Here is a 15,296-nt window from a genome sequence, read left to right as displayed (position 1 = left end):
GATGTGTGAGATGTCCTTAGGTTTAAGTAGTTCTAAGTCTAGGGAACTGATGACCTCAGATGTTAAGTCCCATAGGCCTTGATACGCCTGGGCATTGGGTCGAACAGAGCTTGGATGGCGTGTACAGGTACAGCTGCCCATGCAGCTTCATCACGATACCGCACTTCATCAAGAGTAGTGAGTGGCGTATTGTGACAAGCCAGTTGCTCGACCACCATTGACCAGACGTTTTCAATTGGTGTGAGATCTGGAGAATGTGCTAGCCAGGGCAGCAGTCGAACATTTTCTGTATCCAGAAAGGCCCGTACAGGCCGTGCATTATCCTGCTGAAATGTAGGGTTTCGCAGGGATCGAATGAAGGGTAGAGCCACGGGTCGTAACACATCCGAAATGTAACGTCCACTGTTCAACGTGCGGTCAGTGCGAACAAGAGGTGACCGAGACGTGTAACCAATGGCACCCCATACCATCACGCCGGGTGATACACCAGTATGACGATGAGGAATACACGCTTCCAATGCGCGTTCGCCGCGATGTCGCCAAACACGGTTGCGACCATCATGGTGCTGTAAACAGAACCTGGATTCATCCGAAAAAAATGACGTTTTCCCATTCGTGCTCCCAGATTCGTCGTTGAGTGCACCATCGCAGGTGGTCCTGTCTGTGATGCAGCGTCAAGGGTAACTGCAGCCATGGTCTCCGAGCTCATAGTCCATGCTGCTGCAAACGTCGTCGAACTGTTCGTGCAGATGGTTGATGTCTTGCAAACGTCCCCATTTGTTGACTCTGGAATCGAGACGTGGCTGCACGATCCGTTACAGCCATGCAGATAAGATGCCTGTCATCCAGACTGCTAGTCATACGAGGCCGTTGGGATCCAGCACGGCGTTCCGTATTACCCTCCTGAACCCACCGATTCCATATTCTGCTCACAGTCATTGGATCTCGACCAACGCGAGCAGCAATGTCGCGATACGATAAACCGCAATCGCGATAGGCTACAATCCGACCTGTATCAAAGTCGGAAACGTGTTGGTACTCATTTCTCCTCCTTATACGGGGTATCACAACAACGTTTTACCAGGCACCGCTGGTCAGCTGCTGTTTGTGTATGAGAAATTGGTTGGAAACTTTCCTCATGTCTGCACGTTGTAGGTGTCGCCACCGGCGCCAACCTTGTGTGAATGTTCTGAAAAGCTAATCATTCGCATGTCACAGCTTCTTCTTCCTGTCGGTTAAATTTCGCGTCTGTAGCACGTCATCTTCGTGGTGTAGCAATTTTAATGGCCAGTAGTGTAAATTATAGCTCAGAGAGAAGTAAAAACTTTTAAGACTTTATTTTCAAATAATAATTCGCGTCACCTGTGCCACTTTCCACTGTTTACAGGCCTGCAGCGTCATGCGCGGGACGGCCACCGCGGCGCTCTCGTTCGCGTCGCTGCTGTTGCTGCTGACGGTGCTGCCACCCAGCGTGGACGCTGTGAGGCGCGTGCTGGTGCGAGCCCCGGGCCAGGCTGCGCAGGCGCGGCGCGCCAAGGTGCTGCAGGTGGGGCAGCTTCGCAAGGAGGACGTGCGCGAAGGACACATCATTCGCGCGCCGGACCGCATCGTGGACCCGGGCGAGGTCTGCCTAGGCGGCAAGCGGCACGGCGCCGGCCGCTGCCGCGATGAATGGTGATACCAGCCACGTGTGCACAAACTCTCACTCAGTATTATGTAACGATTTTTTTCCTAAAAAACAAACAAAAATAAAAATGTATGTTTCTGTAATTTAGGTAGCAAACTATCTTTATTTTTCCTAGCATTATTTCCGTACTTTACAGGTTCACATGTAACTGGTGTATGCTCAATAGTGTCGACCTTAGCAATACGTAATTTTCCAAACAGTTAAGTTTTACTTCCCCAACCTCCCAATTCCACCCTCGTGTTTTCTTTTTTGAGTCATCAGTCTTCCGACCGGTTTGATGCTGTCCACGCCGAAATCCTCTCCTGTGCCAATCTTTTCATCTCAGAGTAGCAATTACAACCAAAGTCCTCACTTATTTGCTGGCTGCATTCCAATCTCTGATTTCCTCTGTAGTTTTTACTCGCTACAGCTCCCTCAAGAACCACGTATATTATTCCCTTATGTCTTAACAGATATCCTATCATCCTGTCCGTTCTTCTATTTTCCACATATTCCTTTCCTCGCCCATTCTACGGAGAACCTCCTCATTGTACACCTTATCAGCCCACCTAATTTTCAACACTGTTCGTAGCACCACATCTCAAATGCTTCTAATCTCTTTTGTTCTTGTTTTCCCACAGTCAGTGTTTCACTGCCATGCAGTGCTGTGTTCCAAAGGTATATTATCAGAAACTTCTTCCTCGGACAGTAAGGACTTAATGTTTGATACAAGCAGATTTCTCAGAAATTTCTTGTAAATTTAAGATCTATGTATGCTACTAGCGGATTTCTCTTGCCCAGGAATGCCCTTTCCGCCAGTGGTAGTCTGCTTTTTATGTCCCCGTAGCTCCGTCCATCAGGGTTTATTTTGCTGCGTATGTAACAAAATTCCTTAATATCGTGATCCCTAATTCTGATGTTAAGTTTGTCTCTGTTCTCATTTCTGCTACTTCTCAATCATTACTTTCGATTTACTCTCAGTCCGTATTTTGTACTCATTTAACTGTTCATGACATTCAACAGATCCTTCACTTTTACTCAAGGTAGCAATGTCATTAGCGAATCTTATCATTGATATCCTTTCACCCTGAATTTTGAACATTTCTTTTATTTCTGTTATTAGTTTTCGATGTACAGACTAATAGTAAGGGCGAGAAACGAGTCCTGTCTCACATCCTTTTTAATTTGAGCACTTCGGTTTTTGTCTTCCACTCTTACAGTTCGCTCTTGGCTCTTGTACATAGTGTATATAATACGTCTTTCTTTCTAGATTATCCCTGTTTATCTCAGAATTTCGAACACCTTGCACCATTTGAAATTGTCGAATACTTCTTCTAGGTCGATAAATCCTACGAACGTGTCTTGATTTTTCTTCAGTCTGGCTTCCATTATCAACCGATACGTCAGAACTGCCTCTTCTGTACCTTCACTTTTCCTAAACCCAATTTGATCGTCATCTAACAGATTCTCACTTTTCTTTTCTATTCTTCGGTATATTTTTCTTGTCACCATCTTGGATGAATAAGCTGTTAAGCTGATTGTGCGATAATTCCCACATTTCTCGGCCCTTACTATCTTCGAAAGGCCGGCCGGGGTGGCCAAACGGTTCTAGCCGCTAGAGTCAGGAACCGCGCGGCCACTACGGTCGCAGGTTCGAAACCTGCCTCGAGCATGGATGTGTGTGATGTGCTTAGGTTAGTTAGGTTTAAGTAGTTCTAAGTTGTAGGGGACTGATGACCACAGATGTTAAGTCCCATAGTGCTCAGAGCCATTTGAACCATTATCGTCGAAATTTTGTGGATGATATTTTCGCGAAAGTTAGATGGTATAGCGCCAGTCTCATACCTTCTACATTCCAAAGCGAAGATTCGTTTTGTTGCCACTTCATCTAATGAATTTAGAAATTCCGATAGAATATTATCTGTTCCTTCTGCCTTATTTAATCTTAAACCGTCTAAATCTCTTTTGAATTCTGATTCTAATACTGCATCGCTATCTCATTCCTTTTTACACCTTTTTATTCTTCTGTCAAGTCGTAAGACAAATCCTGCTTCCACCCCCCCCCCCGCCCCCGCCCCCCAAAAAAGAGTGTAAATCCTGTACACAATTGGACAACTGCAAACGACTCACAAAAGCCTTGAAGATGGAAAACAGTAGACGCAGCCATAAGTTCCATTCAAAAACAATATACTCTTCCTCTTTTTTTTCTTCTTCTCCATCATTTCCCTTCGCACTCAAACACAAGTTTGTGGGAACACATCTACAAGTCCGCATACTTCTTATAACTGTATCTGAAAAAAATACCAAAAATGTCAGGAAAAACGTGAAAAAATTCCGAGGAAAGGTTTTTGTTAATAACTTTCATGACTTATATAAGAGAAACGCGTTGCCATTCTCAGCTTCTGTTGAACCAAAGAACGGACAGACATGAATCATTATTTTTCTAAAGAAAAGATTTGGTAATGGGTCTTTATTATGAACTCCACCAATAATTTTCAAAACTAATTATGTCTCAGTTTCATCTTTTGAGAACATGTTATTGCAATCTTATTTGAGTTTGATACGTCTTATTCCACATGACAGCTATCTTCAACTATTCTACCATAGTATGGCGCAAAGATTTATTGGAAACGTAGCACACAAGAGAAGTAAAATTATTTTCTGAATTTGTGTAATGAATTTGTGGAAGAAGGTGACACCATTTGATAACTCTTGGAAGAACAGCCCACAGACGTGCATTGACACTAACAGCACAAATTATTTGAAGTAATTACTGATAACTCGTCAATGAAAAACAAACTTTGGTGTCAATTTAAGTAAAGCAAGAACATGATATTATAAAAAAAAAACGTGTTATAAAATAATTTGATAGAGTAATAAGAAGAGTGTAAGTGTAATACATGCAGTTAAATTTACCTAATAAGGCTTATGAGAAATCACATAACATAATTTGCTTCGATAACATTCGGTATTTTTTGCAAACCCAGTAGTAGAATCCACGAGTTACTGAAAGTAAAGATCACATTTTAATCAAGTCAAAGAAAGTTCAAGATAATTTTTATTACTGGTGTCTACAAGTGAGTACAAGTAAAGTAACTAGAAAAAGTCACCATCGCGCGCGCACACACACACACACACACACACACAAGGGCACGCACGCGCACACACACGCACATACAGCATAATGATTCACATCTGTACATTCTGTACTGTCTTATAATAAAACTTCACCGCACATGTAGACACGCATCAAAAAATTACATACAGTATTTACACATCATAACCAATAAATTTCGTCTCCCTGTCGGCCTGCTTACCTGGGTGGTAACGTGCTCGCCTCCCATGCAAGCGGACCTAGGTTCCCGACCGGGTGGCAGATTTTTCTTTGGTCAGGGACTGGGTGTTGTGTTGTTCTCGTCATCACTGCATCCTCAACACCGGTGCGCAAGTCGCCCAGTGTGGCGTCGAATGGAATAAGACGTGCACGTGGCGGCCGAACTTGCCCGACTAGGGGCCTCCCGGCCAACGATGCGATACGATCACGTCCATTTATTTTTTCATCTATCTGTGATCATTACTTGCATGAGGAAATAATCTTGTAATTTGCTACACATGGAATAAAACGAAAAACTAACCAAACAAAAAATACTACACATGACAATTTTATTGTTATTAAACTTTTTTTACATATTAGTATAATAAATTACTGCGAAATTTGTCTTGGAGTACAGATCGTTTGGCATTTAATTGTGTCACACGCAGTGAAAAAACTTATCGCTTATTGCAATCAGTGGGTTGTCACAATCTGAATACTTATTTGAGATAACTACACTAGACAGCCAATTTTTGACTGGTTTGTTTGCATTAATAAAATCGAAATGGCACTGAACTGCAGTTCATGAGCAAACTGTATACGGTATGAATAATATGTCCTTAATGTAACAACCAACCAGTTTGTCATACTCGAACAGAAAGAGTTCAGTCAATAAATACATTCATACTTATCACACAATTATAATGCAAGAAAGTGTACAGTATCTTTAAAGCACTACTTCTCAAATAAGTGCACTATTTTCGCACTCATTTCTGAAAAAGAGTGTAGATCAAAAGCAAAAGTAACGAATTTGTATGTGAGAATCAAACCTCTTATGAATGAAACATGAAACCACAATAACCTTCTTTTGGAGAGCAAATACTAATTTCTCTTATAGTTCCATTGCGTGACATTGTGTGAGTAGGAGGTAATATTTTATACACACTGCCACTCTGCTAGATACATAAGAAAAAATATGTTGGTTCATATCACGATTTTTAAAATTAATTGGGTACATTCTTTTACAATATATCATCCACTTGATAGCATTGCTGAGAAAGACAAGTTCACCAACACTGATAGTCAAACATCTTGAAAGCAGATGTATTTTGCAGTCTTTCTGATAAAGCAACATCGTTGCTCCAGATTTGTTGTTGACACATCTCGCGTTCAATACTGGATGGTGATAAGCCTTCTGCAACGCTTATATTCTTTCAATGCATATTGTGCTTCCATCTGTGTTCAGGCGCCTCAAGCTCTATAACACGCAAGTAGAAGAATACCTGCCCTCCTGTATTACAACAAAAGCTGAGAAGCAAAAGATAAATTCTGTTTGTAGAAGCAGCATGGAGTGCATTTCATATTAACATTTTGCATGCGAAAAGAAGAAAGAACTGAATGATGGCAAAGACTGTGGTGCAGCAACAATAACAGGCTACCTGCCGCGAATATTCACCTTCTATAATACACCGCAATGCTAAGCCAAAAACTTCAAACAGGCAAAAAATTCCATTAATCGGTAAGTCATGTCTTTATGACACAAGTATCAAAAATTATTTTCCAAATTTCTGAGGAACATGACAGCAGCGGGATGCACAGTTTTAGGTACATGTCGTCAAGGAAACTCAATCTCAAATGTGTATGTTGTATCTTTGCATTTCATATTGCTTCGAAATAAGGGTTGCTGTGCTTCCATCTGCCTAGTTTCAACAGTTTTTCAAGGTGTAGTCAGTTACCCAACAGCTGCTGGGTGCATCATCCACTGGGTGCATCAGTTACTGGATCTTAACACTCTGAAGACCACCACTTAGTAGAATTTTGGGCCTAGAGAACCGGCCATTTATGGCATTAATTGAAGCGTTACTGGCGTGTATGTAATTTATGCATGTTAACGAGTAATACATGCTAAAAAAGACCAAGCTTCACGATTTATTTTTCATATATACTGTAACAACTACAACGGCTTCTGATACCAAATGTAACAGCTGTGTTACTAAATGTAACTGGGTTTTCTCTTTTGATGCTGTCAATTGTCAGGATGAGCATTCTAAAGCATTCTGTCAGGGTGAAAATATTAAATAAATTAACTTTTCTCTCTTAACAACATGTGGGCAGGGTGGGTTCTTCCTTGGCTCGGGTATGAGGTCGAATGAAACATCATTTTTACATAAGATAACTTTTATTGAAGATTTGTACAACTGTATCTTACGGAATGTTCTGGTTCGGAGAGCGGCAGCTGTGTCGTTTGTGAAGTCTTCTGCTGCGGCAGCGGCAGCGGCGGCGGCGGCGGCGTCTGATTACGCGTAGCGGTGTGTATCTCGTGTCGCCGTCTCGCCCAGCTGACGGGAGACGCGCCGCGCGAGGTGGCCGGTTTAATTATTGCGAGCGAAGTCGTGCATCGGATGATACCTTGGGTGTGGCGTCCCAGTGTTTCTCTTCTCTATGCGGCCGCGTGTGTTGTGCGTCGACCAGCGGAGCGGCGCGGCGGGGGAAGGCCAGTGTCCCGGACTCGAACCACGGACTCCCGCTTGCCAGTCTTCGGCTGTCAAGTCTTCATCCCAGCTCACAGGTGACTACTGATGTGAGGCCGTCTCCTTCCCGTCCTCACGAGTCACCCGGGTATGTAAAAACCAGACTTCAAATACCTTTTAACTTCTGTCTTCTGGCGCTACGGCGGCTGCTTGCTATTCCATTACAGCGGCGGACTTGGTTCGTCTGTGCATGATGCAGACTCTTCTTGCATGACGGTCTTCAGCACCGAAACTGACTGAAAACTACTGCTACTCTTCTTTTCTTCCTTCGTCTCTCGTTTTCGTCTTCGTCTCCGCCCCCGTCTTCGTCTGTCTCCGTCTTCGACTCCGTCTCCGGCTTCATCTGTCTGGCCCACTGCGTCTCGCGTATTTATTCACTTCAGTTTACTGGAGGTGAACGACTTCACGGTCATTGCCTCGTCTGTCACGTTGAAAAGCTTCTCGAAGAATCTTCTTAACGTCGGTCGTTGGCTCTTGGAATGTAGGTGAGGGCCTTTGATCACATGTGACGACTGAGAAACACGTGAGCCGGTCATTGCCTCTTCTGTCACGTTGAAAAGCTTCTCGAAGAATCTTCTTAACGTCGGTCATTGGCTCTTGGGATGTAGGCGAGGGCCTTTGCTCACATACGACAACTGAGAAACACGCGAGCCGGTCGGGCGATGCCCTGACGGCTGAATCGACAGCGCCCGCTTATGTGGAACTCGCTGACTTCATGGTCATTGTCTCTTCTGTTCTGCTGTTTTGCCCGCTGAATGCCAGTATGTAACTCTCTAAACTAAACCAAGTTTTCCATTTATATTCTAATTTCTAGTTCACTTTGATTTCACTAATTTATTTACTTAAGTACCACTCAACAATACGATATGTGATCAAAAAAATAACTGGAATATTTTATTTTCTTTAAGAATCTTTAATTATTCAGTAACAGCAACTTTGTCCTTCTAAAAGAAACCCTCGTCAGATGTGATGCACTTACGGCAGCGCTTTTTCCAATCTCGGAAGTCCTTCTGGAACTCTCTTTTCGTTATGGTGTCCAGCTTCTTTAGCGATTCTGTTTTTTCTCATTAGCGATGGGAAACGACTTCCTTCCATGGTTGTCTTCATGCTCTGGAATAGAAAGAAGTCACAGGAGGCAAGTCCGGCGAAAATGATGGCTAAGGCAACATAACGATTTTGTTTTTGCCAAAAGAACACGAACGAGCATTGACGAGTTAGAGAGAGCAGTGTGTTGATAGAATTTTTACGACTGATTTTTGTCGCAGTAGTGGTAGTTTCCTTCAAAACGTTTACACCACCTGTAAACTTGTATCTTACTCATAGTAGTTTCACCAACAGCCGCAGTCAACACTTTGAGTACGGTGCCGCACTTTACTCCATTTTTCAAGCAAAATTTTTCTAAAGCAAAAATTCGAAAACCTGTATAACTTTTTCGATTGTCAACAGTAGACTAAATATTTAAAACAGATGAAAATGCAAACATACACCAGTAACATGTACACCAAAAAGATAACAAAAATTCAAAACGAATGTATAAAGCCCGCGACATTAAAAATTACCGTTACTTTTTAATCACAGCTCGCCCTCTACTTTTTTGATAGAGTACAAATTTTAAAATAACGATGACAGAATGTGTAATTACCCTCAAAAAAAGTCGTGATGAATTATTGAGCAATTTCTTTCTCTCGAGCTTCTGAAATTTCCTGCTCATTCAAAAAAGTGACGTATTTGCAGCAGTATTACAAGAAACTAAAAATGTGATGATTACACACACGAAATTACGTCAACGTAGTCACATGTTGGCTCAGCCATTCGTGATAGCAGCTGTTGTGTTTGCTAATGTTTATTTCCAAACAAAAGAACCTTATGAAACACAAGAAACTTTCATACTCAGAAACTGTTGAATTTATAGAACTCTTTCAGCTAACCTTAAGTTACAACTACTTCACTTTTAATGGCAACGTATATAAACAGCCAGATGGCCTAGCAATGGGATCATGTATATCTGGTACCATAGCTGAGATATACATAAATCACTTACAACAAAAATTATTTAACAGCCAAGAACCTTACCTAAAGAAAATTGAATTTCATAGGAGGTATGCAGATGACACACGACTGTTAGTGAAAGGGGATACCAAAGACATCACAGAGATTCTAAATTACTTCAGTAATCTACATGAGAAAATCAAATTTACAGTGGAACATGAGAAAAACGAAAGCATCAACTCTCTGGACCTAAATATTACAAGACACAACAACAAATGCACGTTCAAAATTCATAGGAAAAACACAATGACTGACAACACAATCCCTGCAACCTCATGTCACCCAAATATCCATAGACAGGCAGCACACAGGACAATGCTACATAGGGCAACTAAAATACCACTAAATCAAGAAAACATGCAAGAAGAAATAAACACAGTGAAAAAGATTGCAGTTGCCAATGGGTAAAATGCTTCCATGGTTGACACGATCCTAGCCAAAGTGAAGAAAGACCTAGGTACAAATTACACTACAGAAGAAAAAGAGAAAAACAAGTGTATATCTAGTATCCCATACATTGGCAATGTATCACAGAAGGTTGTAAATATTTTCAAACATCACTAAGTAAAAATTGGGTTTTCTACATCTAATAAACTACAACAAAAACTAATACACAATATAAAGTGTAACCATGATCCATACTCAGACTCTGGATTATTCAAGGTCACATGCCAGGAATTCTCCATGACGTACCTGGGACAAACAGGCCGAAATTTCAACACCAGGTACACAGACACATAAAAGCCTACACACACAACAGACACACTACATCAGCCATAGCAACACATGTACATAATACAGGACACCCATTTTTAAAAATAGAGCAAAATGTCAAAGTACTCCACCGACTAAATAAAGGACATAGAATGGATTTGGTAGAAGAACTGGAGATATATTCACATTACAGAAAATATGAAGATAAAACATTAAACGAAAAACTTGAAAGTGAAACAGTGAATTTCTTCAGATGTATCAATAGTATACTTAAATAAAAATAGTAACACATAGAAATAAGCACAATTGTAAATTGGAAATAAGTAAATTATGATCCAAATTGTTAAGATAAATAACCTATGTACAAAAGCATATCATACTCTGTGGGAGACCTATAATGTCATCTCTGTTGACTACTTGTAGAAGCATCTCTGTAACTGTTTTGTTTATGTAAAAAGTTTTCGATGTTTAAAAGTGTACAACAAGTTTTGTGTGATGTTTAGTGTGTGTGAGACTCTGCACAAATGGACCATAAGGAAACTGTAAGTACAAATTCTGTTAAATTTCGTCACTAACTTCACAAAAAGATCGACAACCAACTAAAAATCGCATGTTTTCTTATATATTGCAGTAAAGTCAACGAAATGAAGCATAATCTCACACATCGGCATCACATAGGAATGACATAACAAACACAAAAAACGCACCTGAAAATGGGAATCATTTCTCGAAACGCGTCGTGCGAAAAATAAAATAAAGAAAATCGTGACTGGTAGCAGAAGAGTTATTTATAAACAAACCTATTGTTTTCACAGTCGCAGACTTTCAGAACCATTTATAATGCATCAAATCAGAATTCTAGAAATTGATTACAGAAGGGACAGGCAGCGAGACGTCTATACATTGTTCTCATACGGACTGAGCCCAATTTTTGAGCGATAGATGGATCGACCATTGAGAAAATCGCAGTCTGAGCTGTATTCGAGTACGGTCTTTTCATCAGAGCATTGTGGTACGAGCTGTGATCGAGCTTGGTCGAAAAATTGTTAAAACTGTATTGTACAAGGTGACACTCCCACCAGCAGTTTGTATGACCTTGCTTAGCAGCCGGAAGTGGGTAGATCAGTGATCATGGAAAGAAAGTCAAACTCGGTAGTTGGTAAAACAATAATCCCCATTTTGTACCTACGCAAGGGTGTCAGCTGCGGGATGAGGAGGGGGAGCGGGGACCTACTAGTGGGTGTCAACTACTAGAGATATCAGCTACTGAAATATCCCTCTATGTTACATCAAAATTGTAAAAAGGTGCCCCATGTTATATAGAAAAAGAAGTAACAAGCAATACTCCTCCTGCAGCAAACTGCCTATGTTACAGCAAAACTGTAATAAGTCGCCCTCATCGTTACCACAACATCGTAATCAATTGACCCGTCTTTCAGCAATTTCCAGTGTAACCATTTTCCATTGTCACTGCGTACATACTTTTGGATAGAACATTGGAGCACTGATAGACAGCTGACATGGTTACTGTTGTTACCCTGCACATGCATTTATTGCGACTCCTGAAATATAAGATACTCGGAGACTGTATCAGTGCACATGCGTAAACATCAGCAAGTCAATCATGATGTCGACTAAACAAGCTGAACTCTATTAAGCTCCTGTGCAAGTTATAACGTCCCCTTAGAAAAATTGTACAGGACTGAGCTTAAACTGACACACAATATTTTTAGCGCAACGCAATCTGACTTTCAATAATCCCTACAAAAGAATGGCCCTGACTAACATTAAACTATACCTTTCACAAATCACTTACCTCACAAAAATCTTCGTTACTCAAGCTACTGCGATACAGCGAGCGCCACTACTGCCATCTAAATAAAAGATTCAAACTACTGAAGGCACTGACTACTGAATAGGCATAGTTAGCAAATGAAAGATTTTGATAGAGAACAAACAATGTATTTACCTTAATAGTGTTCAAAAGTCATAATGTATATAGCAGTTCATGACATCCAGTCTTACAAATTTCCAAACTCCGCCATCTCTCTCCCCACATCCACCACTGCTGGCGGCTCACCTCCAACTGCGCAACGCTACGCGCTGTTAACAGCCAACTGCCCAACACTACAATGGCAGACAACAATGCAAACCAGCCACAGACTGCACACAGCACAGCCAGTGATTTTCATACAGAGCGCTACATGGCGTTACCAATGAAGAAAACCTAAACAGCCTACTTACAAAGTTACAGCGAAACTGTAACATGTTACCTTCCATGTCACAACAAAACTGTAAAAATTTTCCCTCCTTGTTACAGTAAAACAGCAGCACATGCTGCAGCTGCTTGTTGGATGCTACTGGGACAATGGTGGCAACCTGACATGGTGACTGCCAGTGGCACAATGTTTGTGACTAGCATAATCACAAATCTGTGGCGACATGTATGAGCCATAACCTTTTTTGAGTCGACAGTCTTCTGCAGTCCATCACGAATTCCTCTTCTGTGCCGACCACTCTAAGAGTAGCACTTGCAATCTGCGTCCTCAATTATTTGCTGGATGTATTCCAATCTCTGACTTCCTCAACAGTCTTCACCCTCCACAGCTCTCTCTAGTACCATGGAAGTCATTCACTGATTCTCAGCAGATCTCCTATCATTCTGTCCCTTCTTCTTGTCTGTGTTTTCCATATAGTCAGTTCCTCGCCGATTCTGCAGGCAGCATCTTAGTTCCTTACCTTATCAGACCGCGTAATTTTCATCTCGCGTCTGTAGCACCACATCTCAGATGCTTCCCTTCTCTTCTGTTCGGGTTTTCCCGCAGTCCATGTTTCACTACCAAACAATACTTTGCTCCTAATGCACATTCTCAGAAATATCTTCCTCCAGTGAAGCCCTATGATTGATACTAGTATACTTCTCTTGGCCAGGAATGCCCTTTTCTCCAGTGCTAGTATGTTTTTGATGTTCTCCTTGGTCAATCTATAATGCGTTGTTTTGCTGCAGGTAGCAGAATTCCTTAACTTCACCTACTTTGTGGTCATCAACTGCGATGTTAAGTTTCTCGCTGTTCTCATTTCTGCTACATCCCATTACTTTCGTCTTTCCTCGATTTGCTCTCCATCTATAGTAACTCCGTTCAACAGATCCTATCTTGTAATTCATCTTCACTATCAGCGGGAGGATACCAATGAAATCAGTGAATCTTGTCATTGATATCCCCTCGCCTTGAATTTTAATTACTCTCTTGAGCCTTTTCTTTTATTTCGGTCATTGCTTCTTCGACGTATAGATTGAACAGTACAGGCGGAAGACTACAAACCTGTCGTGTACCCTTTTAATCCGAGCACTTCGTTCTTCGTCTGTCACACTTATTTTTCCATCTTGGCTCTGGGTATATGTTGTATATTACACGTCTTTCTCTATAGTATACACCTATTTTTCTCACCATTTCGAACACCTTGCTCCATTTGACACTGTCGAACGCTTTTTCCAGATCAACAAATCCAATTAATGTGCCTTGATTTTTCTATAGTGTTCTTTCCATTATCAGTCGGAGCGCCAGAATTGTCTCTCTGGCGCCTTTACATTTTCGAAAGCCAGACTGATCGTCATCTAACACATTCTCAACTTTATTTTCCATTCTTTTGTATATTCTTGTCAGCACCTTGGGTACATGGGCTGTTAAGATGATTGTGCGATAATTCTCGCACTTGACAGCTGTTCCTATCTTTGGAACTGTGTAGATGATGTTTTCCCGAAAGTCAGTTGGTATATCGTCAGATCCATACACTCTATAAGCCAAAGTGAGCAGTCGTTTTGTTTCCACTTTCCCCATCCATTTTAGAATTTCTGATGCAACGTTAGCTCTCCCTTCTGCCTTATTTGATCTTAAGCTATACAAAGCTCGTTTAAATTCTGATTGTAATACTGGATCCCCTGTCTCTTTTAAATCTACTCCTGTTTCTTCTTCTATCACATCGGACGAATCGTCCTCCTCATAGAGTCCATCAATGTACTCATTTTACCTATTCACCGTCTCCTCTGCATTTAGCAATGGAATTATCGTTGCACTCTTAATATTACCACACTTGAATTTCATTTCACCGAAAGTTGTTTTGATTTTTCTACGCTGAGCCAGTCCTCCCGAGAATCATTTGTTTTTCGATTTCTTCACATTCTTCATGCAGCCATTTCGCATTAGCTTCCCCGAAATAACTGACAATTCACGGTCATATTTTAACTGGAAACTCACTCGACCAACATCGACAGGCGTATCAAGACTGCCCGTCCGCAGACAGTAAGATAACCGAGAAGTGAATGGTGGATGGTGTGAGAGATAGTCAACACGGTACACCGAACAAACATCGGGAAGTCCCAAACGCCCGAGAGGGTACACACGTGCAGCCACCTCGTATCATAATCGAAAACTGAGCTACTTCCACAAAAAACGACTAGAGAGCTGTTTTAGTTTCCTACCCACTATCGGGGGGAAGGGGAACGATCTGAACGATGTGATATGTTTTACACAAGACATAGGGGGGAGGGGGGGAGGCGTTTCAGCTACTAGAGAGTCTCAGCTACTGGGTGTCAGCTGCTGCGGATGTGGACATGTCAATTACTGGAGGTTTCAGCTATGGGATTGTCAGCCACTTGAGAGCCATCAGAACCCGAAACTGTAACAATTTCCTCTGAAACTGTACGAACCTTCCCTGAAAATGTAGCCGCTTGCTTGAAAACAGTAAAACGCGAGCCAAAGCAGACCGTCGTTGCCCTACCCAATAATAGTTGGGGAAGGTGAGTAATGGTGGCAATATGTTACAGTTTGGGGCATCTCCTTACAGTTTTGGACCAAGCTGTTACACATTCGAGCGAGTTTTTACAGTTTAAGTGTGTAGCTGACAGCTTCCCAATAGCTGCCACCCTGGTAGCTGACATCCTGAGTATCTGACACACGCCGTACAAACGCACTGCCACCAACTAGTGCTATAATACAGTTTTGAGATCCACTAGCTGACATCC

General features: G+C 41.7%; 1 protein-coding gene across 2 annotated transcripts in view; it reads left to right on the top strand.

The window, feature by feature from the left end:
* The window catches only part of LOC126251592 (mucin-5AC-like), a 33,643-nt gene extending 31,873 nt beyond the window's left edge, over positions 1–1,770 (top strand). For both annotated transcript variants that reach the window (XM_049952125.1, XM_049952124.1), the window contains exon 2: positions 1,388–1,770. In XM_049952125.1, coding sequence (XP_049808082.1) covers positions 1,400–1,678 — 279 coding nt within the window. In that variant the 5' untranslated portion in view covers positions 1,388–1,399 and the 3' untranslated portion in view covers positions 1,679–1,770. The remainder of the gene's footprint in view (positions 1–1,387) is intronic.
* The last annotated feature ends 13,526 nt before the right edge of the window (positions 1,771–15,296 follow it).

The sequence above is a fragment of the Schistocerca nitens genome, chromosome 4 (genome assembly GCF_023898315.1).
Source record: "Schistocerca nitens isolate TAMUIC-IGC-003100 chromosome 4, iqSchNite1.1, whole genome shotgun sequence".
NCBI classification, from domain to species: Eukaryota; Metazoa; Arthropoda; class Insecta; order Orthoptera; family Acrididae; genus Schistocerca; species Schistocerca nitens.
This window is presented reverse-complemented; position numbering and strand designations above follow the sequence as displayed.